We start from the raw sequence: 26,006 nt of genomic DNA, 5'->3' as shown, positions 1-26,006 counted from the left end.
GCCTGTGGGCGGCCTGGCCAGCCCTCCCTGGGGCAGGGTTGCCACCATCCTTTGATGGTACATCAGAGTGACCACAGCCTCAGTGCTTCCCAGAATCCCTGAGGTGCCCCCCGGAACTCACAGCCCCCCTCCAGGTGGGGTTTGTGGCCCCAGTCCATTGGAAGGGCTGGCTCTGCTGCCTCCTCAGGGAAACCTGTGAGTTGGGGGCCTGAGACCCCTGTGGCACGTGTCCACATGAAGGCACTCCACACCTCTTCCATCTGAGCCAACCGTGGCAGAGAACTGAGCCCCTAAACAGACCAATTGGAAGAGTTGCCCTGCGTGGGACCAGAGCTCTGAATTCTCATCACCTGGAATATGCACAGTGACAGGGCGGACCAAGCCTCTGAGCCAGCCAGCTCTCTTACTGGGAGCACAAACTCCCAGACTTCTGTGTTCACATCAGCCCCAGGGCCACCACGACTAGGGCCTTTTGCAGGAGCAGCTCAGCTTTACCCAGTAAAACTGATATCCTTGATTCTGCCTACCCCAAGAGGGTCAGGGGAATGTGGAACGCTGACATGGCCCACGGGGCTCCATCCTCAATACACGGGGGGCTGCGGAGGCTGGTGCTTGGGGTGCACATGGTTTAGACCCTACTCTCTGCCATACAGCAGGGCTGGGCTCCTCGGATCTTCCCAAGAGAAGGACTGTAATTTTTTCCCTGCCAAAGCAACTTTGCCTAGGAAAACTTTAATGATGGCTTCCTGCTCGAACCACAGGCTTTTAAAAATAGCCCAGCTGAACAAAGGCAAAATGTGGAGCCCAGGCCTCGCCTCACCCTAACCTCAGAACTCCAGGTCCCCAGGGCCTGGCGCTGCTCCTCTAGCCGCTGCCCAGGCCAGGATTTGCCGTGCCCCACTGGAAAGTGGAGCAGGCCCAAGAGCAGGCTGGACTGCAGAACCCTGAGCTGCTCAAAGGTCCGAGTCAGAATCTGGCTGAATAGGGTTCTCAGGCGCTCTTGGCAGCTCTCTCCAGCGTGACCGGATTGGACTCTCAAAGCTTCCAGGAGCTGGTTGACGCCGAGAAAGGCCTTCACCTGGGAAAGGTCTGCCGTTGAGAAGAGCATGCTGAAGAATCGTGGAGGCTCGTCACTCACCGTTTGCCTATTGGCAGCCTTTCAGATTCCGCCCGCAGCCCATCCCTGGGGCCTGGCAGGGCAGCTGCGTTCGTCCCAAAGGGAGCTGCTATCTCGGCCCAGCACAGGGCTGCAAACAGGACCCTGATAATCCTGGGCAGAATGAACAGATGGCCCTCCTGCAGGGGGTGGGGGTGGCGGCTGCCCTCCTCCCCCATTGCTGCCAGAGGCTCAGGCTGCCCGTCAGCGTCTAGCTGAGGAGTCCAGGGAGTGGTGGTCACAGCTGGGAGTCGGTGGCAAGGGGTGCGCAGGCGTCTTAGAGACCCATGTTCTGTGCCAGCGTCATGCTCTTTTGAGCTCCCAGAACGTCTCCTGCTTGGTGTCGCTGCTCAGTTCCCCCTTCTCCCCATCGTGCTCCGTAGTCCCTCTGGAGCCCCTGCTGTGTGCCAGACACTGTCTCAGCCTCAGGGAACACCCAGGCTGGAGAGGACAGTGTAGGTTCAGGGTGACCCTCCCAAAGGGCGTGGCCAGATGGCCAGTTCTTCCCTGTCTGTCTGCTCTTCGTTCTCCCAGAGGGTGAGGGTGAGGGAGCATTCTCCTTCTTGAGGCCCGAGCGGTCCTCTGGGGAGGCACTCCACCCGGTGTCAGGGTGTCTGTGGCTGGCCAGCTATGGGTCTAGATGTCAGTGGCTTCCTGGGGGCAGGCAGAGCTGGACCCTAGCAGACAAAGCAGCACCTCTCTGGAAGCCTGAGCAAGGACCCCTGTGGAGGCAGCAGGACCCTCTGCCGGGAGAGGGGCTGAGGGAACCAGGGAAGACGCGTGTTGTTCAGCCTCCCAATGGCTCCCCTCAAGCTTTTCCTGAGCTCCCACAGGGCACCTCTTTCCCATTGCCTGGGGAGACCCTGAACAAAGCCCGCAGTCACACCTGTGAGAGCAGAGCAGGCCACTCCCCAGCAGGGTCTGCCACACCGCCTGGTCAGCTCAGCACACTGTCCCACTCAGTGCCCCGTGAGGTCCTGCCTGGTGTGCTGCACTTAGCGCTGCCACTGCTCATTTGGCCACAGGACCCTTATCTTAACAAGACACATAGAACCACTCCCATGGGACGTGTGTTCCTTGGAACCCTCTTGGGGAAGTTTCATGATCAGGTGATCAGATTAGTGGTCAGGGAAGGCTTCCCTGAGGAAGTGCCCCTGGAGCCATTGGAAGGTCAGACAGGAAAGATTTAAGGAGTTGAGGTGGGAGAAGGGCCCAGAGAGCAAGTCTGCAACAGAGATGGAAGGGTGGCACCTTCAGGGAAGGAGAGGGCATGCCACGGGCCCTCAGGGTATTCAGGGGACACCCAAGGTTGGTCTCAGACTTCCTGGCACAGGACTCCGAAAGGGCAGGTTCCTCCCAACCCTGCCCTCATCCCTGGGAGCTTCTGGGACGCTGAGGACTCCAGGCCCCGGCAGCCTGGCTGTCGTTGTTGGGCTGGGAGGCTGGGAGAGCCTTTACGTTGCCTGGGGCTTTGCTAGACCACCTGGGGCCCTGGCTGGCTTTGGCACACACTGGGAGTGAGGTTTGGACCCTTCTGTTCCCTTTGCTGAAAAAGCCCAGAGGCTGACCCAGTGCACCTTGGCAACCAGCTAGGCCAGGTTAGGCCAAGGAAGGAGGAGACAAGGAGGAAGACCCGCAAAGTAATTGTGCTTTCTTGCTTTGCCCACCACCCACAGAGGAGAAGTATGTCACTGTGCAGCCTTACACCAGCCAAAGCAAGGATGAGATTGGCTTCGAGAAGGGTGTCACTGTGGAGGTGATCCGGAAGAATTTGGAGGGCTGGTGGTACATCAGGTAGGAGCCCCCACAGAGGAGCGAGATGTCTCTCTGCCACCCTAGCCCTCAGGCCCAGTCCTGGGCAGCAGAGTGGCTGTGGGCACCAGCCGGCGGGTAGATACTGACATCAGCTTTGCGCCCGTGGCCCGGGCTTGGCCGCTCCAAGTCTGTACAGCTGAACGGCATGAACAGAGAGTGCTCCTCTTGCAGAGTCTCTCCCGGGACATGTAAAGCAGAGTCTGAGCTGCAGCCAGCGGGGCACAGGGGCCCAGGCTCAGCTTGCAGGCAGTGGTGCAATCCCTTCCCTTGCATCTGCCAAGAGGGTCCAGCACATCTGAATTTGGTTTTCTGCGTCCGGCCTTGACTGCCTGGCGTGCTTTGCAGCTCAGGCTGCCTGGAGCGCTGGCGTCCACAGGCCTTGCTGAGGTCCCAGCAGGCAGCCCCTGCTGCCCACGGCCCAGCACTCGGGGCCCCAGATGCCGGCTTTGTCCCGGGCTGTTCCACTCCTCAGGGCTGGCTCACGTGGTTGCAAGAGCTGAGGCAGAAGTGAGGCCTGAGCCCAGGCCTAGTTCAGAGGCCTCTTGCATCTCCTGTGCCTTGCTCTCCCAGGGCCTGATCACACTCCTCAGCTAAGAAACCCATTTGGGAGTGTGAGTAGGGAACTAGGGAGCTTTCCTGATGCTCCTGGAAGCAAACTAAACCCCGTGGGCTTCACTCGTCTCTCCCCTACCAGATCCGGCCCTTCCAGTCTCCTCTGCTTGGGGCTCCGAGGCTGGCGGCCACCCTTAGGGAGCCTTGCTCGCAGGAGATGCTTTGATGTCTTTGGAGCCCGCTCAGCTGTAATGATTTTGCCCAGTTTCTCTCTCCTGCTCATAAGGCAGCCTCCAGAGATAGTCCCATATCTGTGGGCTCTGGGGACTGCCTGGCCAGCCCGCCACACCTGGGAACCCCAGAGCCACTGTGGGCAGGATGTGTGTTCTGAGCTGTCTCCCACAGCAGGGGCAGGATTGACCGAGGTGACGCAGGCACTCATGAGACAGTTGCTTAGACCTCGGCAGACCGCGATGGTGTTAAGATTGGTCTATGCTGACGAGTAGGATGAAGGGCACTGGCCTCATGGGACTGAACCTTAGTGTGACTTGACACCACATAGCTGCCTTCTGCCCTGTACATTATCAGTCAGGAGGGCTGAGGTGTCCCTTTCTGTCCTGTTAGATGGGGCAGGGATGTGTTACCCAAAGCCTTTCCTGTTTTCTAAGCAATGGAAAGGAGAGCCAACCTAAAAATCCGGCCATCACACATCTGGCATGGAAAGGCCAGCGAACATTCTGGCAGGCTGGGAACCTAAGTTGCTTGCCTGGAGGTTATCTACAAAGCTGCTGGATTTTTTTTTTTTTTAATTTTCTAAAATGACCAATAAAGTCATTCTGAGCTGCTGCCTCTAGTCAACTCTTGTCCCTGTGGCCTGGCCCTTTAGCCAGTGGGAGCTTCAACTGAGAAAACCCTGCTGAAAAGCTTCCACCTTAAGAAGGCTGCCAGACACCCCTTAAATATGCCATTTCCCAACATTCCAGGCTGTGTGTTGATCCTCATTTCCTGTCTTTCTTCTCCACCACCACCCCCCCCAACACGCACACACACCTCCCTCCCTCTCTCTCCATCCCTCCTTTTCCAGTTTGCTTCCCTCTGGAGTCATTCCATGTTCCAGAGCTGGAAAGCAGATGTGAGCAGAGTTGGACCCAGACACACACAGCCACTCCTGATTCCCTTGCATCTCTCCGCCTGGAGTCTAATTTTATCCATGTAACGCTGAAGGAACACGACAGGGTTTGAAATAGGAGCACTCAGGCAGTGAGTAGGCCTGACCGTCACTCCTGCGAGACCCTGTGCCCCATCTCTCCACCATGTTCTCATCAAAAAACGTCTGCAACAGCCAGCAGATTCATCTTCCTCTTTTCTCCAAGATGCAAGAGCACCAGGTTCTGGGCCAGATGCTGCCAACAGCTAGCTGTGTGACCCTCTGCTACTTGCTCTGCTTTCTGAGCATTGGTTGTTGGCTCATATGTGAGATTAGGCATCTTTACTAGTTGCTTCCATCTACCCCTGAAATTCTGTGCTTGTCTGCCAGCTCCCTGACTTCATCCATTTGTTCACTGATGCCTGCCTTCTAAGCCCTAAACAGGGGCCAGTCAGGTGAGCTGGGGTGAGCCTGCCTGCACCTTCCTGTGACGTGAATGGAAGAAGCCACCTCCTACCTGAGCTTTCCGGCAAAACTCAGACACATAGATAGAAACGTCAGCTTTCGCATTCCTTTTATTCCCACCTAATGAGCGCCCAAGATCAAGGTCAGATTGGGGAGGCTAGGGACGGGAAATTGTGAGACATCTGGGGTGGAGGAGCCATTCCAAGGAGCCAGATGTGTCCCAGGGAGCAGACAGGGACATTGCAACCCAGACTCAGGGGCATTGGCCAGCAACTGCTGGACCAGGAAGTAAGCTCCCAGTTGGTTTGGGTAGAAGCTCGACATCATGGGGGAAAAGGGGGAAAAGCTTGTTTTCAGAAGTCATCAAATCACCTAAAATTAAGTCAGCCCTGTCATTTGCTTTCTGCTCTTGTTTATGGGGTTTGGGGTTTGTTTTCATTTTGTTTTGTTTCATTTTGTTTCATTTTGCCATACCAAAGGTTTTCATTTTATCCAGTCACATGCTTTAGTCTTTTCATTTCTGGTCCAGCTTTTGGAGTCCCATCTAGAAGGGTTTTCTCCACCCCCAAGATGAGGCAAATGTTCACAACTTGCATTTGTTATTTTGCTGTACAACATGAGACCAGGGTCTCACTTGTTTTTCCTAACTGGATAATTAGTTGTCTCCAAATCGCTCCTGTAATAATCCATCCTTACCCCACTCATTTGAAATGTTATCTGTAGTGCCGGTCTCTGTGGGTTTGTTCTGTGAATGTGACCCACCTGCCAGCCCTGCAGTAGTGTCGATAATTTCCCCGGCACTCGCTCTTCTTTATAGAGACCTTCTTGGTCAGTCTCAATGTGTCTATCTTTCTGGATACATTTTCATAGCTACTTTCCCCCTGTATTTCGCAGAAGAGGAAAGATTGAGCTCCAAGGTAGGGACTCGTCCAAGGTACCATAGAGCAGAACTCGAGTTTCCTGATTCTCCCTCTGCTATCTCTTGGCCTCTCTAAGAATACTTCTCTTTCCAATAGGGCAGTTAATGCGATACACCTCATTTCGTATCTCTAGAATTGCTCTCTACTGATTGTGAAGTAGCAGGCTATTGCAAAGTCCATTTTTTGGGCAACCCAAAATTTGAGGAATCTTCTAATCTCAAGGTCCCACGTTTGGCTGACTTTGCAGAGAATGAGAGCGCCCACTAAGAGGGATCAGGCAAAGAATGAGGAGATAGAGAGGAAGAAGTGGTGTTCGAGGTGCCTCTTCCAGCTGCCCTCTGTTCCAGTTCTCTCCAGAGTAGTGGGATTGCCAAATGTCTTGCACAACATGGTAGCAAAGGCTCAGCTGGGAAAGGCCAGATGGAGCCTGGGGTCCGGGAGTGGGGCGTGAGGTCAGGCGTCAGCGCTGTAATGATGCTATGTTCCACTCCTCCCCACAGATACCTGGGCAAAGAGGGCTGGGCGCCAGCATCTTACCTGAAGAAAGCCAAGGATGACCTGCCAGCGCGAAAGAAGAATCTGGCAGGCCCAGTGGAAATCATTGGAAACATCATGGAGATAAGCAACCTGCTGAACAAGAAGACATCGGGGGACAAGGAGACTCCACCAGCCGAAGGCGAGGGCCCTGAGGCCCCCATCACCAAGAAGGAGATCAGCCTGCCCATCCTCTGCAACGCCTCCAATGGCAGCGCCCTGGGAGTGCCTGAGAGGACCGTCTCCAAGCTGGCCCAGGGCTCCCCAGCTGTGGCCAGGATTGCTCCTCAGAGGGCCCAGATCAGTAAGAGCCTCACTGACCCGTGGGTCCTCACTGCAGAGCTCTTTATAGAGTGGGCGTGGGGTGCAAAGAAAGCCAGAGGGGTGCGCAGGAACCCCCGCCATTTTCTTCCTGAGGTAGTGACTGACACCTGACCCCAGCCTCACTCTATCAGCTTGTCTCATGCTAATCACAAGAGTGGGCAAGGCCATTCCTCCACCTAAGATAAGTTACCCGAGTATATAAGCTGGTAGCATTCCCTCCTTCTTGGGTGGAGAGCCAGGAACGGTACCTTGCAGATAGGTGAAGTCCCTGGGCTGTGAAATGCGGGCCCTCTATGCAAGGCTGCTTTATGGAGTGACAGCCAATAGAGGACCTCCTTCTGGGCCTTAACCCTCCTGCCCTATCGCCTTCCTCTCTAGTTCCTGGAAGCCTAAAAGACTTGGAACGTGTGGTTTTACTCTCTCTACAAGCACAGTTTTAAAGGACATTCTTCAGGAATCTCCTTCATTCTTACAGGAGAACCCCGGCAATTTGGCCTCCAGGTCTCCCTGGCTCCACAGTGCTTTTGGCTGAGGGTTCAACTGTTCTGTATCTTGAGAGACCAGCTTCCGTTTGTGTCCAGCCATCCTTAAAATCTGGAGCAAAGCTGTTCTTTAGTTCTGATCTTGGTTAAGTTAGCTCATGTCGCTGAATCCTTTTGGCAGTCAGTTGGGAGATGTTTTTTGGGCACCTCCTCTTGTCTGGAATTGTGCTAGCTTCTAAGGATTTGGTAGTGAGCAAAAAATAGACATGGTCCCTGCTCCTAACCTTCAAAATCTGATAGAGCTATCTACCCCTTCTCCTGACAAACGCCTCTGTGTCCGTACATTTTGAAATGCGCGCATCATTTTAGAGGACTCATGGATGCCCCTGAAGCACAGCCAAGGAAGCTTAAAGATCTGTGGCTTCCCACTGAAGAAGCCCAAATCCAGTGCCTAGAGTGACCGCAAGCCTGGGTCCTTCATCAGTGTGGGACAAAAGCGGGAGCTCCCCAGGATCCGGAGATGGTCACGCCCAGGGAAGGCAGGTCCGGCACCATTGCCCAAGGTGGCTGGGGTTTCTGAAGCCGTGTTTCTTCTTCCAGGCTCCCCAAACCTAAGGACAAGGCCTCCACCTCGCAGAGAATCCAGCCTGGTAGGTGTGCTGAACTTCTCCCTTTACTGTTCCTCGTCAGGATGCCCTGTAGCAGCCCCAGTTCATTGGCTCGCTCACTGCAGAACCTGTTGGTCCTGAAGTTTCCCAAGGCCGTGCCGTAGCTTCCAGCTTTGTGGGGTTGGGGATGGGCAGGGAAGCCTGAGGAGCCCAGCCTTTCTGGGGCCCTTGCTGGACAGTTTATAATTGAAAACGCACTGCATTCCAAAGCTAAATAAATCCATCCCAGCCACCACACTGGCAGACATAAACATTTAGACTGGCTGGTGAGAGTGTCCGGCCGGGGCATTGCCAGGGGCTGGAAATGGAGCTGCTGTCCATGTGAGCCTGGAAGCCTTCAGCTTTGCCTTCCTTGCTCAGAAATGCCCTGTGGATGTGGTGGATGCCGGAGCCTGGAAGGGCAGAGGGCAGACAGTGTGCATCCTCCAGGGAGGAGGTGAATGGCAAGGACTGGCTTAGGCTGAAGCTTAAAAAAGTTCAATGCTGCTCGGGTTCCTGGCTCCTGTGGGTGGGGTTTCCTGGTGTCCAGATGGTCAGACAGGCAGATGTGCACTCGGGGTGCTGGGGCTTGAGGGCGGCAGTGATGCTGGAGGCAGGCCGAGAGTCCTAGAACAGAGAACTGTTATCAGGAGCAGTGGATGCAGTGGAAAGAATGGGGCTCCGAGCCTGCCAGGCACGGATTCATATTCCACTTCCGACACTTAGGAACAGCGAGACCCTGGGCAAGCTGCTTCCCCTCCACAAGCTTCAATGTCCTTATCTATAAGACGGGGACAATGCAGCCATCTCCTAGGGCTGTTGTAAGGATGACATGAGATGACATGTGTCTTAGAGGGCTGGCAGTGGAGTTTCCATACCTGCTGCATTGTGTGGAAAAAGATTTCTGAAGTCACATCTGGGCTTAGCAGCAAGAATTACTGTGATCAGTGGCATCTGCCCCTGAGAGGGGAGAGCAGCAGTCCCTGGAAGAGAGGGCCTTCGGTAAACAGGATTTTTGAAGATTTGGCCCCTGGAGGTGAGACTGCCCTCACCCTGGCCGTCAGCCCCAGCAGAGTTCCTATTTCCTTTTCCCCTTGCATTTTACATGACCAAGCAACAAGTTCTCCTTTCCTCCCATCGCTCTCAGCCCCAGCTGATTATTTTCAGGCAGACTTGATTTTGGCAAGAACGGGGTAGTTCCTTCCCCACTTCCAGATGCAGGCTTGCTGAGGCAGGACTGCTCTTTCCAGCTAGGCCCCGCTGAATCCCACCTGGCCGGGGGTCCAGGCCAGGCTGGAGCCTGGGCTGAATCTGCTCACATGCGTGGCTGCAGGGCCAGGCACTAGGGCAGAAAGTTGACTGAATCACAGCCAGTCCCTCAAAACCAGCTTCCTCCTACCTTTGCTCCCTCTGACCGCAGGCAGCTCAGCTGTGACTGGCGGGATTAGGACATGCTGAGCCTTGAAGGACAAAGAAGGCTCAGAGGAATAGGGTGGTGTTTCAGGAGGAATGTTCAGCTTCGGCTTCTCCTTATGGAGCTCTTCCTGTGCTCTGGCTGGGCCGGAAGTTATGTACATTATCTCAGTAATCCTCTTAGTGACCCTGTTATTGGTTTCCATTTTACAGATGAGGAAACTGTGGCTCAGTGAGGTCATGGGCCTCGCCCAGGGCCACGCAGCTGGTGAATTGCTGAGATGGGATTGGAGTCCACATGTGTCCAGCTGTAAGGCAGAGGTCTTTTGAGGTCTCCCTGTTAGACCACAGCTGCTTCCCCTCCCCAACACCCACACACGCATATACATCTTTTCTTTTTAATTGTTTTGCTGTAACCCCTTTGTATGATACTGGGACATACTGGGCATGATGGGGAGGCAAGAAGTCCATTTTGGCTGGGGTAGAGACCGAGCAATGCTAGAACGTCCACTCCCTGAGGGCAAGGGGGTTGTGCTCTTGACTCACTCTTGGATGCCCAGTGCCTTAGACCAGTGCCTGGCACTTGGTTGATGCACAGCAAACATTTGTAAAATGGATGAATGAGGCTCACAGGTCATGGGCTGTGGCCAAATTCTAAATGTCCTTGAATGTCATGCTTAGATATTGATGTGCCAGCATTTAAAAAACATGTAGGCTCTCCAGCATGTTCCAGCCTGCTCACAGAGCCAAGGATCCCGAGTTTTATTCAGTGCTTGCCTGACTGTTTGGCATCGTTGTGATGACCGACCAAGGGCTTTTCTCACCCAACCCCGCACCCCCTCACATTCCCATCCCACCCGCAGAGATGGCCATGCCCCCTGGCTCTGCCTCTGCAGCCAGATGTCACCCCTGCAGCCTTTCACCCTTAGACTTAAGGAGGGGCTCTCCGCTCCCTTGAGGCAGTGTGCACAGGCTTTGTTACAATGATTTCTTTGCTTTTTAATTTCCATTTGGGGACCTAGCTGTTGAGGCATCTGAACGCTGGGCCTCCACAGATGAACGGGTGTTACCAAATGATCATTGTGATACCTCAGACAAGTCGCGGATAGAGCCCAGGTGCTCTTAGAAAGCCTGGTCAGGAGCGTGATCTCTTGGGGAGACACCCTGAGACTCAGGTGATAGATGCTTCCTCAAGTCAGCTGCTGTCCAGCTGGTGTGAACACCACACTCACCTCCATTACCTTTCGGATCAAGTGGGTTTTGCTCACTGAGTCCTTCTCTGCTTAGGGGTTCCAGCTGCCGAAGCCACCAGAGCCCCCTTCTGTTGAGGTGGAGTACTACACCATAGCCGAATTCCAGTCGTGCATTTCTGACGGGATCAGCTTCCGGGGTGGACAAAAGGCAGAGGTGAGCTTTGAGCCGTGAGGCTGAGGGTTGTTTTTTTTTGTTTCGGTGAGTTAAAATTTGTATGTAACATTATATAAGTTTCAGGTGTTATAACATTATAGTTTGACATCTGTATACACTACAAAGTGATCACCACCGAAAACCATACTATTAACCCCCTTCACCCACTTTGCCCACCTCCTAACTCCCTTCGCCTCTGGTAACCACCAATCTGTTCTCTAGCGATGAGTTTGTTTTGTTTTGTTTGTTTGTTTTGTTTTTTAGATTCCACATAGGACTGAAGTCATATGATATTTGTCTTTCTCTGACTTATTTCACCTAGCATAATACCCTCAAGGTCCATCCATGTTGTCACAAAATGGCAAGATTTCATCCTTTTTTATGGCTGAGTAGTATTCTGTTGTATACAGTGTGTGTGTATATACACATACTATATCTTCTTTGTCCATTCATCTGTCGATGGACACTTAGGTTATTTCCATATCTTGGCTATTATAAATAATGCTGTGATGAACATAGGGGTGTATATATCTTTTCAAATAAGTGTTTTTGTATTCTTCCAATAAACGGGTAAAATGGAATAGCTGGATCATATCGTAGTTCTACTCTTAGTTTTTTGAGGAACCTCCATACTGTTGTCCATAGTGTCTCTACCAATTTACATTCTCACTAAAAGTGCATGGGAGTTTCCTTTTCTTCACACCCTTGCCAACACTTGTTATTTCCTTTCTTTTTGATAATAGCTGTTCTGTCAGGGGTCAGGTGATATCTCATTGTGGTTTTGATTTCTGTTTCCCTAATAATTAGTGATGTGGAACATCTTTTCATGTGCCTGTTGGCCATCTGTATGTCTTCTTTGAAAAAAATGCATATTTAGTTCCTCTACCCATTTTTTCATCAGGTTGTTTATTTTGTGGTTGTTGAGTTGTATGAGTTCTTTATATATTTTGGATATTAACTCCTTGTCGGATATATGATTTGCAAATATAGTCTCCCATTCAGTAGGTTGCCTTTTTGTTTTGATGATGATTTCCTTTCCTCTGCAGGAGCTTTTTAGTTTGATGTAGTCCCATTTGTTTATTTTTGCTTTTGTTTCTCTTGCCTTTGGAATCAGATCCACAAAAACATCACTAATACCTATGTCAAGGAGCTTACCGCCTGTGTTTTCTTCTAGGAATTTAATGGGTTCAGGTCTTATATTCAAGTCTTTATCTATTTTGAGTTAATTATGGTGTATGGTGCAAGGCAGTGGTCTCATTTCAGTCTTTTGCAAGTGGCTGTCCGGTTTTCCCAGCTCCATTTATTGAAGAGACTCTCCTTTCTCCATTGTATGTTCTTGGCTTCTTATCATAAATTAATTGCCCATATGTGTGTGGATTTATTTCTGGGTTCTCAATTCTGTTCCATTGATCTTTGTGTCTGTTTTTATGCCAATAGCATATCAATACGGTTTTTATTGCTATAGCATTGTAGTATAGTTTGAAATCAGGGAGCGTGATACCTCCAGCAGTGTTCTTCTTTCTCAAGATTGCTTTGGCAATTTGGGGTCTTTTGTGGTTCCATACAAATTTTAGAATTATTTGTTCTAGTTCTGTGAAAAATGTCATTGGAATTTTGTTGGGAATATCCTTGAATCGTAGATTGCTTTGTGTAGTATGGACATTTTAACGATGTTAAGTCTTCCAACCCATGAGCACAAAATTAGCTTTCCATTTATGTGTGTCCTTTTCCATTTTTTTTCATCAGGGCCTTATAGTTTTCAATGTACAAGTCTTTCATTTCCTTGGTCGAATTTATTCCTAGGTATTTTCTTCTTTTTGTTGCAATTGTAAATGGGATTGTTTTCTTGATTTCTCTTTCTGAAATTTTGTTATTAGTGTATAGAAATGCCACAGGTTTTTTGTATATTGATTTTGTATCCTGCAACTTTACTGAATTCATTTATTAATTCTAACAGTTTTTTGGTGGAGTGTTCAGGGTTTTCCTTATATAGTATCATATCATTAGCAAATAGTGACGGTTTTACTTCTTCCTTTCTGATTTGGATGCCTTTTATTTCTTTTTCTGGCCTAATTTCTATGGCCAGGACTTCCAATACTATGTTGAATAAAAGTGGCAAGAGTGGGCATTGTTGTCTTGTTCCTAATCTTAGAAGAAAAGCTTTCAGCTTTTCACCATTGAGTATATGTTAGCTGTGGGTTTGTCCTGTATGTGCTTTACTATGTTGAGGTACATCCCTTCTGTACTCACTTTGTTAAGAGTTCTTATCATAAATGGGTGTTGAGTTTTGTCAGATGCTTTCTCTGCATCTGTTGAGATGATCGTATGATTTTCATCTTTCATTTTGTTAACGTGGTGTATCACATCAGTTGGTTTGCAGATGTTAAGCCATCCTTACATCCCTGGAATAAATCCCACTTGATCATGGTGTGTGATCCTTTAATGTATTGTTAAATTCGGCTTGTTAATATTTTGTTGAGGATTTTTGCCTCTATGTTCATCAGTGATATTCGCCTGTAGTTTTCTTTTTTTGTGATGTCCTTGTCTGGTTTTGGTATTAGGGTAATGCTGGACTCATAAAATGAGCTTGGAAGCTTTCCTTCCTCTTCATGTTTTGGGAAGAGTTAGAGAAGGATAGATATTAAATCTTCTCCGAATGTTTGATAGAATTCACCAGTGAAGCAGTCTGGTCCTGAACTTTTGTTTTTTGAGTGGTTTTTGATTACTGATTCAGTCTCCTTCCTAGTAATCAGTCTATTCAGATTTTCTGTTTCTTCATGATTCATTCTTGGAAGATTATAAACTTCTAGAAATTTATCCATTTCTTCTGGGTTGTCCAACCTGTTGGCGTATAACTGTTCATAGTAGTCTCTTATGATCCTTTATATTTCTGCAGTATCATTTGTAACTTCTCCTCTTTCATTTCCGATTTTATTTATGTGAGCCCTCTTTTTTTCTTGGTGAGTCCAGCTAAAGGTTTGTCAATTTTGTTTATCTTTTCAAAGAACCAGCTTTTGGTTTCATTGGTCTTTTCTATTGTCTTTTTAGTCTCTATGTCATTTATTTTCACTCTGATCTTTATTATTTCCTTCCTTCTACTAACTTTGCGCTTTGTTTGTTCATCTTTTTCTAGTTCCTTTAGGTGTGAAGTTAAATTGTTTATTTGAGATTTCTCTTGTTTCTTGAAGTAGGCCTGTATTGCTATGAACTTCCTTCTTAGAACTGTTTTTTCTGCATCCTGTAGATTTTGATATGTTGTATTTCTGTTTTTGCTTGTAGGTATTTTTTAATTTCTCCTTTGATTTCTTATATGCCCCAGTAGTTGTTTAGTAACATGTTTAATCCCACATATTTGTAGTTTTTCCAGTTTCCTTCTTCTAATTGATTTCTAGTTTTGTAGCATTGTGGTCAGAAGGGAGACTAGATATTATTTCAGTCTTCTTGAATTTATTAAGACTTATTTTGTGGCCTAACATGTGATCTATCCTGGAGAATGTTCCCTATGCACTTGAGAAGAATGTGTTTTCTGTTGCTTTTGGATGGAATGTTCTGTATATATCAAATAAGTCCATCTGGTCTAATGTGTCATTAAAGGCCAATGTTTCCTTATTGATTTTCTGTTTGGATGATCTATCCATTGATGTAAGTAGGGTGTTAAAGTCCCCTACTATTATTGTATTGCAATATATTTCTCCCTTTAGGTCTGTTAATACTTGTTTTATATATTTTGGCGCTTCTATGTTGGGTATATATATATTTATAAATGTTATATCTTCTGGCTAGATTGACCCCTTTATCATTATGGAGTGCCTCTCTTTATCTTTTATTACCATCTTTATTTTAAAGTCTATTTTGTCTGATATGAGTATACCTATACCACCTTTCTTTTCATTTCCATTTGCATGGAGTATCTTTTTCCATCCCCTCACTTACAGTCTGTGTATGTCTTTACTTCTGAAGTTAGTCTCTTGTAGGCAGCATATAGATGTATCTTGTTATTTTTTATCCATTCAGCCACTCTGTCTTTTTATTGGAGAATTTAGTTCATTTACATTTAAAGTAATGATTGATAGGTATGTACTTATTGCCATTTTGTGAATTATTTTCTGACTTTTTTGAGGCTGAGGGTTTTAATTCATGCTGGTCAAAGACCTATCTTGCTTCCCATTTATGTCTTGCTGGCAGCGTTCCTGAGGGGTGGGCAGGAAAGGTGCAGAAACAAGACCTACAGGCATGAGAATTTGCCTAACTCTAGTAAATGCCACAGCCAGGACTAGAAACTGGGACCCCTGTCTCCACCCAGCTCCACAATGCTTCCCTCACAGCAGCATTTCCCAAAGCATATTGTAGGAGCTTGTGATGGGAGTGTCTTAAAACAAAGAGTTTCTGTGGTTGAGTGAGTTTGGAGAACAGTGGGTTAAACAAAATCCAACCACTTTTGTTGTTTTAATTGCAGAACTCAGAGCCTATGATAACGGGTTGTCACTGTGCATCTCTCAGAGGGGCATTGCCCAGAATTTTCTGTCCCAAGAGCATCTGGGGGCAGGATTCCACAGAACCCACATTAGGAAGTACTACTGTTAGGAAAATGTGGTCCAGGTGACCCAAGTAAGATACTGGGGACCCGGGTTCTGGCCACGTCCACACCACAGGCACCTCTGGCATTTGATATAGTCACTTTTCTTCCCGCCCCTTCCCCCAGGTCATCGACAAGAACTCAGGCGGCTGGTGGTACGTGCAGATCGGTGAGAAGGAGGGCTGGGCCCCTGCGTCATACATCGATAAGCGCAAGAAGCCCAACCTGAGCCGCCGTACAAGCACACTGACCCGGCCCAAGGTACCCCCACCGGCACCCCCCAGCAAGCCCAAGGAGGCCGAGGAGGCTCCAGCGAGCACTAACGAGAGCCAGGACTCCCCGCTAAAGCTCAAGTACGAGGAGCCTGAGTATGACATCCCTGCCTTTGGCTTCGACTCAGAGCCAGAGCTGAGCGAGGAGCCCACAGAGGACAGTGGCTCGGGGGACAGGCGGCCTGCCCAGCCCCACAGGCCCTCGCCCGCCTCCTCACTGCAGCGGGCCCGCTTCAGGGTGGGTGGGTCTTCAGAGGATGTGGCCCTGGAAGAGGAGACCATCTATGAGAACGAGGGCTTCCGGCCGTGTGCAGAGGACGCCCTGTCAGTCAGACGCTCCTCCCGGGACAGTGACTCCCCAGGGAGCTCCCCGCTGTCCCTTGCCAGGAAAAACTCTCCAAAATCGGGCTCCCCCAAATCATCGTCACTCCTAAAGCTCAAGGCAGAGAAGAACGCCCAGGCAGAATTGGGGAAGAACCACTCCTCAGCCTCCTTTTCCTCATCCATCACCATCAACACCACCTGCTCCTCTTCGTCCTCCTCCTCCTCCTTGTCCAAGAACAGTGGTGACCTGAAGCCCCGTTCTGCCTCGGACGCAGGCATCCGCGGCACTCCCAAGGTCGGGGCAAAGAAGGACGCTGACCTGAAGGCTGGGCTGACCTCCTGTGCCCGGGCCAAGCCGTCGGTCCGGCCCAAGCCGTTCCTGAACCGGGCAGAGTCCCAGAGTCAAGAGAAGATGGACATCAGCACTTTACGGCGCCAGCTGAGACCCACAGGCCAACTCCGGGGCGGTCTCAAGGGCTCAAAGAGCGAGGATTCAGAGCTGCCCCCTCAGACAGCCTTTGAGGGTCCGAATGAGGGGTCTAGGAGAAGCTCAGCCGACCTCATCACCCTCCCTGCCACCACACCCACCAAGAAAGGACGGGAAGGGCAGGCCACCTCCTACACGACATGTAGCGCCTACCAGAAGGTCCAGGACTCAGAGATCAGCTTCCCCGCCGGCGTGGAGGTACAGGTGCTTGAGAAGCTGGAAAGCGGCTGGTGGTACGTGAGGTTTGGAGAGCTGGAGGGCTGGGCCCCCTCCCACTATTTGGTGCTCGGCGAGAACGAGCAACCTGACCTGTCTGGCAAGGAGCCAGACGCAGTAACCACCAAGAACAAGCAGAACGAGGGCAAATCAGACAGCCTGGAAAAGATTGAGAAGCGAGTCCAAGCACTGAACACTGTCAACCAGAACAAGAGGGCCACGCCGCCCATCCCCTCCAAGCCTCCTGGGGGCTTCAGTAAGACCTCAGGTGCTGGGGTGGTGAAGATGAGGAATGGCGTGCGGCAGGTGGCGGTGAGGCCCCAGTCCGTGTTTGTGTCCCCGCCACCCAAGGACAACAACCTGTCGTGCGCCCTGCGGAGGAACGAGTCGCTCACGGCCACTGATGGCCTCCGAGGTGTCCGCCGGAACTCCTCCTTCAGCACTGCCCGCTCAGCTGCTGCAGAGGCCAAGGGCCGCCTGGCCGAACGGGCCACCAGCCAGGGCTCAGATGCACCTCTGCTGCCCGCCCAGCGCAACAGCATCCCCGTGTCCCCTGTGCGTCCCAAGCCCATCGAGAAGTCCCAGTTCATCCACAACAACCTCAAAGATGTATATGTCTCGATTGCAGACTACGAGGGGGATGAGGAGACAGCAGGCTTCCAGGAGGGCGTGTCCATGGAGGTCCTGGAGAGGAACCCCAATGGCTGGTGGTACTGCCAGATCCTGGATGGGGTGAAGCCCTTCAAAGGCTGGGTGCCCTCCAACTACCTGGAGAAAAAGAACTAACGGGGCATGGTCCTCCCAGACTCAGTGTGGATGAGCAGTGAGGTGAAGACAAAAGGGAAAGGGAAATGGGAGGGGGTGGGGGGAGGACAGCATTAAACCCTGCAGAATGTGTGACCTCAAAGATGCCCCCCTCCAGGCTGTCCCTCAGCTGGAAGGTAGGGCCTGGTGGGCCCACATTGAGCAGGGATGGGAATGGGCAGGGGAGCCATGGGCCTGAGATCAGCGGTGAGAAAGCTGAACCCCATGTGTGCACCTTGGTGACTTTGCTGATGGACTTGGCACCATTTGGGACAGGCCACCTGGGAAACCCCAATGGTGCCTTGGCTGCAAGTCTGGAAAAGATGTGATTGTAGGGGCCTCCTCTGCCCTTTCCCTGCCCAGCCCAGTTTCAGTTGCTGGCATCTTACCAGTGGAGGTAGCCCTTAGATTGTCCTAATCTGTATTTGTGGATGGTGCTGGTTTCCCAGGGATTGCCACCACCCACCACAGCTGGGTGTGGTAGAAGATGCCACCAGCTCTGGGGCTTCGAGGCATCTCCCGTGAGCTCAGCCTGTCCGTGGACCAGCCCGCTGTCAGTGTCTGTTAGTTGAAGAAAAAGTAGTTGCTCAAGTGCGAGCAAGGACCACCTTTCTTAGCTGCCACTGCCCCTGGCCTTGAGGAGAAAGCCCGTGCTGCCCGCAGGACCACCAGCCCAGAGTTTACAGAGAGGGTGGGCGAAGCTGTGGGTCTCCTCACAGTCTGCACAGACTTTATTTTGGATATTTCTGGGTGGGCGGTTCCTTTGCATGTTTTGGGAGAGGTTTATTGGTTTGGGGCTTCTCTGTTGGGCCTTGGGTTTTGGTCTTATTTTAGGGGTTGTTTGGGGGCCTAAAGGCGGTCAGCCTTACAGGAGCAGGATGGATGGGTAGTGGACGGGGCTTTTCTGTCCTCTGCTCGTGGGGAGGTGGTTTCGTCTGTGTTTCACATTCTTCCCCTTCACAAGCCAAAGTCGCTTTATTTGGTTTCCACTGTGTGGACAGTACCTGAGCACAGCGCTTGCTGGAGGGCTCGGGGGCGGGGGAGCCCCAGGTCCCAGACCCGGCAAAGCAGAGACAATGCTCATCTGGTTCTTGCCCAACCTCAGTGGGGCAGGACCCTCCCCAGGAGGGAGGAGAGAAGGCAGTTCCCAGGCTGCTGGGTGGGGGCCATCCCGTGTGCATTCTCCCGCCTGGGCAGGACCAGAAGCCTTACGTGTGTACTACAGAGAAGCAGCCATAGCCCCACCCTGGGCTGAGGAGACCCCGGCTGGACAAACACCACCAGCCGCCCGCTGGGCTGCAAGCAATGACATAGGTGCCCAAGAAGATGGGGCATCCCCAGGCCAGGAGCTAATCTGGTCTTCCTGAGGGGCAGTGCCGCCACGAAGAGAGGAGCGAGAATAAAGTCCCTGTCAGCTTTGGGCTGTGTCTTTGAATCGTTGACGTTTCAGAGGGGACCCTCCAGAAGCTGAAGCGGCTTCCCCAAGGACTCACCCTTTGCTGGGAGTGGATTTCCACACGTGCCTTTGATTTCGGACAGATCGGGCTTCACAGCCACCGATTCAGCTGTCAGAATCCTGGACTGAGGGTTGGTGTTTTCTACCAAGGAGGAAAGGCCTCCCCACCCCCATCCCACCCTGCCCCCTACCCGGGCAGTATATGCTGCCTGAAGATCAGCACGGGAGCCAGCATCTCATGCTGCAGTATCCCCCTCCCCCCCGCCCCTGCGGCCTTGCCTGGGTGTCGCCCCCAGCCCTCCTCCCTCGCCGTACACTGATGTCTGGCAGCTATCACAGACTGCGCGTGTTCTTTGTTGAAGGGCTGTGGTGAGATTTTGTTTCCTTTTGTGTTTTTTTTTGTAAGTTTGTTTAAAATTGAAATTAGTTATTTTCTTCTGCTGGACAGTATTAAATAGAGCAGGATGGTGAGTTACTCTGCTAGATTGCAGTACTAATGGTAGTGGATTAGTGTCTTCATATTAATGTTATTTGGACTTATTTGAACAATAATGATAAAGAAGTGGTTCATTATTTTTTAATTAATGCACTTTAATAAGGTGGAATGGAAAGAAACCCAGAGAGCAAAGTGCATTACTTAAAGATGCAGTATATACTTTTCTCATTTTTAAGCAGCACATATTTATTAAAAGAAAAAAAAGTAATTTATGATTATTTAAAATAAAATTTAAAAGTAGAGTGACTGTCAGGTTAAAGGACCTTCCACATAGCTATCTTCCAGGGGGAGGGCCCCAGGGGCCTCACTCCTCAATTGTCTGCACTGAGCCAGTTCAATCAGCAACGTGCCAGCCCGGCCAGCAAGGAGTGCAGGACGCATCTGCCAAGCACAGAGCATCTCAGTTGGACTGGACCACAGTGCTCCCCAGAGCCTGCCTTTCCCTGCCCTTCCTCACTGTCTGCACTGCCCCCTGGGCTCTCCACCACCCGCGAGCCCCACGTTCTCCCAGCCCCTTAAGGACCCTCCCTCCTTGATCCCAGAGCTCTAAGTGATAGTCATTAAAAGTGACCTCAAAGGTCGCTCCGTCCCATCCCCTCCTGTTCTGCAGCCCAAGGACGGGAAATGACTCCAAAAATCACACAGCTGGTTAACGGCAGACCTCCCCACTGCGTCAGTCCTTGCGCTCCTCCCCAACCCCGTTATAGTTTATTGTGTGGTCATCATGTTTACATTGTGACATCCAGCCCTAAGGATGGCTGGGAGTTGCTCAGGCATCCAGGAAAAGTGGAGAATGCTGCCACCTGGTGACAGCAGGTAGATTTGGGCAGTGAACAGGGATTGCCATGCCTCATCTTCGCCCCTCGCCCCTCACCATCACCCCTAACTCACAGCACAGCACAAACCCTGCAAACCCAAAGAGAATATTAATACTTGAAGCAAGAAGGGTGCATGCCAGTCCCTCTCAGACACGGCCAGGGGGTGCCAGGCCTTGTGCCCCTGGACTCCTAGCCCTACCCAGGGCCAGAGGGCTTTTCCCTAGAGCTACTGAGCTGCTTTGTGATGTTGGAGGGTACTGCCGGCAGCAGGTGGAGGAGGGAGGGGCCTGAGGCTCTGACCCATCTGGAGGAAAACCAGATTGGACTAAAAAAGGAAAAAGAAAAATGAAATCTCAGCAGTGTCCAAACCTAGTTTTCCATTAGTCGCGATTGAAAATGTGAATTGACATTGTATTGCTGTATACTGCAACTTTAATCATAATGAGCCCTTCTGAGGTCATTATTGAGGTTTATATAATGCCCGAAGATGCATCATTTGGTGCTTTTTCTTTCAGTTGAAAGACTTTTTTCTTTTATTACGAGGGAAAAAAATGTCTTCATCTCTCTCCCACTTGGTAACAGCAGGCCTGGCCAGGCTCCCTGGCCCCACCATGCTGTTCCCATTAGGCCGAGGGATCCTGGAGGCAGCAAGGAGTTGGAAGGGGCACCCCTGAACAGCAGGTGTGCCATCTGCCCCTGGCTGTGGCTGGGCCCTGCCTTGCCAGGCCTCAGCCCCATCCACCCCCAGCCTGGCCTCACGGGCTTCTCTTTCTTCCTCTTCGATTCTCCATCTTGACGACGGCATTATATAGAATTGTTTTAATCACATTCAGATGTTAGAGCAGCATATTTTACTGGCATTTATATCCATTGCTTTCCTCAGCAAGGCATGTTACTACTTTATCATCTAAGGAAGAAAGACGAGGGAACTTTGGTCAAGCGTTATTCTCATGTCACTAGTATTTGCAGAGTAGCGTAGGATCTTGGTTTGGTAGTTCATTTTGTTTTTAAGGAAAAAAAAAAAGTACCCCTACTTTTCCTGTTTTTGTATTTAACTAATATATTATTTCTTTAAGGTTACTCACTTCCCCTATTCCCTCCAAATACTTTGCATTCTCAATCGAAAATGAAAACAATCTGAGAGACAGGAAAAGTGCAATATTATCAAGAGGGATGCCAGGGCTGGTTGGCATAGTCGCGGAGACCCAGTGGCCCCGTGTGGAGCTGCCAGGTGACTTCCTGGGTTCATCTTTTACCCCTCCTGCCCCTCCCCCTTCCCTGGCAAGATGGCAGGGGTCCCCGCCAAAGGGCAGCCCCTTCTTCTGTTGAGTCTTGTCCACCCAGAAGAAAGGGGTTCAGGGAAGTGACATGGGGTGCCTGACTTCCTGGTGCCCCAGCCCTCGGAGCGGAGCAAGGACATCCAGAAACCGTTCCTTGTTTTCATTTCCATTGTTTTTCAGCCGGTTGCTCAGAAATACCTGTCCTAAAAATCACTCCCAGCAGCCCCCTCTCACCCCAGTCTCCTGATGTGTGGGCCATGAGCTTTTTGATGTATGTTTGAGTCTTTCTAAAACTGTGTAACCTCAGTTCAGTTTATGGGCAGGAACCCTAGATAGAACCAAATCCTTTTTGGGGGATGTGGGTGCCTTGAGCCCTGCGTACCCCAGTGAGACACCGATTCCCACAAGCCTGCAGCTGGGCCTGGTGCTGAGCCTGGGCCACCCATTCATCTCAATGACCAGCCTGAGGAGGGAGCCCTGTCTTCTGCTCAACCCCCCACAGTCCCCAGAGGGTCTCAGAGAAGTGTCTGAGGGGCCTCCTCAGCTCTCTGCAGACAGAACTTCCCACAGCAGGTACAAGCTGGCCTCCTCCGGACATGGCGCCAGTAGAGAAAGCGGCAGGTGGGGAGTCCCTGGTCCGAGCCCGTGGAGCTCTGCCCCTCAGGGCTGCAGGACGTGCTCATGGGCTCGTCCCCTCTTCCAGTACTGTACGCTTGCTGCTCCAACCCCCCGTGCGGTGAGTTTCTGTCCCAGTACGGATCTAAGTGCCCCCATGTGTGGGTGTCTCTCCCTGGAGCGAATACATCTATGTGTCCAATCTTTGAGAATCTCGATGCAGAGCTCTCTGGAAAGAACTTTCCACATCGCTAAAGAATTAAGATTCCCTCGCTTTTTTGAGGGCTGTGTGTTGTTGAGAAAGTGTGTGTTCACGCATGCGTGTGTGTGTGTGCGTGTGCATGTGCACACGCACCCACGTGTGAGTGTTGGTAATTTCCCACTTGAACTAAATAACATGGGGTTAGAGGAAAAAAATATCGGGCAAGCTGTCTCCATTGAAAAGTCCTTGGCATTGGGCAGGCCCCATGGGACTCGCAGCTTCTGGCAGCAAGTATGTGTGTTTTTCACACGTAATTCTGGCTGGAGAGTGCAATGTGTCTTTTTTTTTTTTTTTTTGGTAATTATTTTATTAAGTATTTAGTTGGAAACTTCACACTGGCATTAACAGATCTAGCAGAAGCAGCCTAGGCCACCGTCCCGGGCTCCAAAATGAAGATGTCAAAAAGCTGCCACTGGGTGTGGAAGCGCTGAGGTGGTTAAATTGGGTCACCACCTGCAGGTGTGTTATCTAGCAGGCTGACTGCGGCCCACTGCCATGCACGTCATCACTGGGAATCCTCATGGAATAAAAGAGCTGCTGGCCCTCAGGTTTTGTGTTTCTGAGGGTGGGTCAGGCGGCCAGGGCGAGCACTTGCTCCCGGTGAGCTCTGCAGACCACGTGCAGACACATCAGCCCCTCTGGTCTGGATTGCAGGCCCCAACTGAACACTGCATGGGAGTAGTGTGGGGGGCTCCCTCTTTACTGAGCTTCTTCCTAAATCATGATCCCCATTTGGGGGCAGCCTCTGTGGTTCTCAAGCTCTATCATCAGTGACAGGATGGGGTCAGTGACCTAAAGCTTCCTCATTTTAGGAAAAACAGCCCCACTGATTTAGCTTCCCTCCTGTTTTGTCCCCCGGCCAGAAGTTGGGCACACTGGTGCTTACAGACTGGGTAGAGAGCTCTGCGTTCCAAGGCCTTGATCTCAGCCTGCCTCTAAGGTTGGGACTACCCCTTTTCCCAGCCCTACCTTTTAATCTTGAGTTTGCACTTGACCTTGACAATCAGCCCCCTCTCCCATCCCAGTCCTAGAACTTAGTGGCCTTAGAGAATGAATCCCTGCACTGAAGGTCCCTCCTTTGCTCCCAGTTCCATCCTGGCTAATCGGCTGGACCTCAGGAGGCAAGACAGAGGGGGGAAGAATTGTTGTCGTAAAGCAAAGGGATGGGTCGAGCATGTTGGAGGCAAGCGAGAGGCATGTCGGCGAGAGAAGTGTGTGCATGTTTCGGGTGGCTGGGGCTTACCGTCCCTTCCCTGGGAAGGCAGCTTCCAGAAGAGGATGTCCTCTAGGCAGAAAGGGAAAAGTGTGAGAAGCCTGAGAGGGTCTGGAGTCGAGTTATGTCTTTATTAGAAAGAAGGAAGAAGTCAATTCTGATTGTTTCAGGAAGAGAGCAGGTGGGGAGGGAATTCAGTGATTCAACACCAAAGGGTCCAGCCAGAGCAGGTTGGAAAAGCCCCAAGATTTGGCCATAGAAGCAGCTAGCCTGAGGAAACAACTACTTGCTGGGCCACAAGCTGGGTCCCCAGCAGGTTCTTACTGGTCACTGATGGACTTAGTAGAGAAGGAAAGTTGCCAACAACAAGCAGATCTTAGAGTTTGGAGGCCCTGGCTCCAGAACATTCATCCATCTCCCAGGTTCCCAGCTGGTTTTGCCCACCTCCCTTTATCCAATCCAGAGCTAACTTCTCAAATTGCTTGAATCAGTTAGAGACCACTCACCATAATGGATCATGCAGCGAGGACCCACCACCCCCAAACTGGAACCTTGGGGTCTAGATACCACCAAGCATATCCGGGAGGAAGGCAGCTTCATTTGTCCTGTTGACACCAGTTATCCTCGAGTCTCTCTCCTCATACCTGTGGTGGTTCAGTTTGTGGAGCCCGCCTCGCTGGTGTTACTTAGAAGACGAGGTGCAGCGCACACCCGTCTGTGCATATGCCCTTTCCTTTCGAGTGTCCTGTGACCAAGGCGCACTGCTCCTAAAAGTGTTTATTTCAGTGGGGGGTAAACAGAGCCACCATTCTTGAACCTGCAGCTTATTCTCTGCAACAGGTTTTCTTTAAATCCAGGACAGATTGGGAAAGGGTTTCACTGCCGGTTACCGAGGGGCCTGCAGGAAGGTGACTTGGCAGAGGCCAATGTGAGTGGCAGGTCCCTGAAGTGTGGGTTTGTGGACTGCATGCTTGCATGGGAACTGCTGGATGTCTCTGGGGTTCCAGAACTTTGGGGAGTTCCTCATGGTGTCCATTCAACGCCTCCCAGCTCCTAGTGGGCTCTGTGGGGTCAGCAGGTTGTTCCTTCTTCCCTCCTCAGCAGAGAAACAGACGAAAAGGACATTGAATTCAGTGTAGTCAATTTGAGTGCTAACAAATTTCCAGGATCAATGGTGGTGCTAAACTATCTTCATGTTTCTATTTTTAATAGTGGGTGGGTTTTTTTTTCATTGTTTTCATCACAAAAATGCAGCGTCCTTGGGGAAGGGACCCACCCCTTGGCCTGCCACTTCCCAGGTATCCTTCACCATTTTGACGGGACTCTGTGGTCTGCAGCAGATACTCTGTCTTGGCATGCTTCTAGACTGTAAGATTTGGGTTGTTTTGTTTTGTATTTTGTTTATGTTTACATGCATCTTGTATTTCCCTAAAAACTAAATAAAGTTTTTGGCCTTTTTAACTGAACACAATCACCTCTTGATTCTCCCTGCCACCAGAAAACCCATCCAGCTGAATGGCAAAAGCGACATTATCCCAAAGGCAGCGTGAACTGCAGGGTCGGGGCCCTGTGAGGACATGGAGGGAGGAGGGGGACAGGTAAGTTCCCCCCACGGTTGGTGAAAATCATGCTGAAGTTCCCCCCCCCCCCCCCCCCCCCCACCTTAGGGAGGCTTTCTGGGCAGTTGAGAGAGAGAGAGGCAGATCTTGGGGCCAAAGGCATACATGCAGCGGGCCTAGCTGGCCCTTCAGCTTGGAGTGCCTGACCCTCCCCAACTTCTGCTGGAGTCCAGTAAGCAATGCTGGGCGGTCCTGATGTAGGAAGCAGCCCATGGCTGTTCAAGGCCAGGCAGAGGCTGGCAGCCGGAGCATGCTCCCAGGAGAGAGGGCAGGCATCCTGTGTGCTTCTGAGGCCGGCCCGTCAAATGAGCCCGATTCCGGCTTTGTGCCCAGCCCCCTCTGCCACCCCCAGCTTCTGCGGCCAGCCAGATGTACTCAGCACATCTAGAAAGTTTCTCTAAAGGTCTCTGGCCAGAGGCCTCCCTTTTCTGCCCAGCTGTGCCACCCATTTGGTATAGGCGTCTGCACTCACCAGTGGGAGAGCAGCTGAGTTCCCAGCCAGAGGCAGGGGTCTAGGCCTGGGGTGAGGGATGGGGAGGCCCTCCTCCTGGGGAGCTCAGCACCGTCCCTGTTGACCTGAGTGGAGGACCTGTCATCCTCTCATTAGCCCCTAGGTGGCGCAGCCACACCACAAGGGAAGCTGAGCAGGCCTCATGGACCCCTGCTGCTCCTGCCCCAACAAACGCTGCTCCTCACGGACCCAGGG

At 51.2% G+C, this 26,006-nt stretch overlaps 1 protein-coding gene across 5 annotated transcripts in view; it reads left to right on the top strand.

The window, feature by feature from the left end:
- Nucleotides 1–25,147, top strand: part of SH3PXD2A (SH3 and PX domains 2A) — a 244,551-nt gene extending 219,404 nt beyond the window's left edge. For all 5 annotated transcript variants that reach the window (XM_046652134.1, XM_046652133.1, XM_046652135.1 and 2 more), the window contains 5 exons: nucleotides 2,833–2,950; nucleotides 6,556–6,893; nucleotides 7,996–8,045; nucleotides 10,743–10,862; nucleotides 15,565–25,147. In XM_046652134.1, coding sequence (XP_046508090.1) covers nucleotides 2,833–2,950; nucleotides 6,556–6,893; nucleotides 7,996–8,045; nucleotides 10,743–10,862; nucleotides 15,565–17,523 — 2,585 coding nt within the window. In that variant the 3' untranslated portion in view covers nucleotides 17,524–25,147. The remainder of the gene's footprint in view (nucleotides 1–2,832; nucleotides 2,951–6,555; nucleotides 6,894–7,995; nucleotides 8,046–10,742; nucleotides 10,863–15,564) is intronic.
- Nucleotides 25,148–26,006: the final 859 nt, after the last annotated feature.

Source organism: Equus quagga, chromosome 2 (assembly GCF_021613505.1).
Source record: "Equus quagga isolate Etosha38 chromosome 2, UCLA_HA_Equagga_1.0, whole genome shotgun sequence".
In the NCBI taxonomy this organism is placed as follows: domain Eukaryota; kingdom Metazoa; phylum Chordata; class Mammalia; order Perissodactyla; family Equidae; genus Equus; species Equus quagga.
This window is presented reverse-complemented; position numbering and strand designations above follow the sequence as displayed.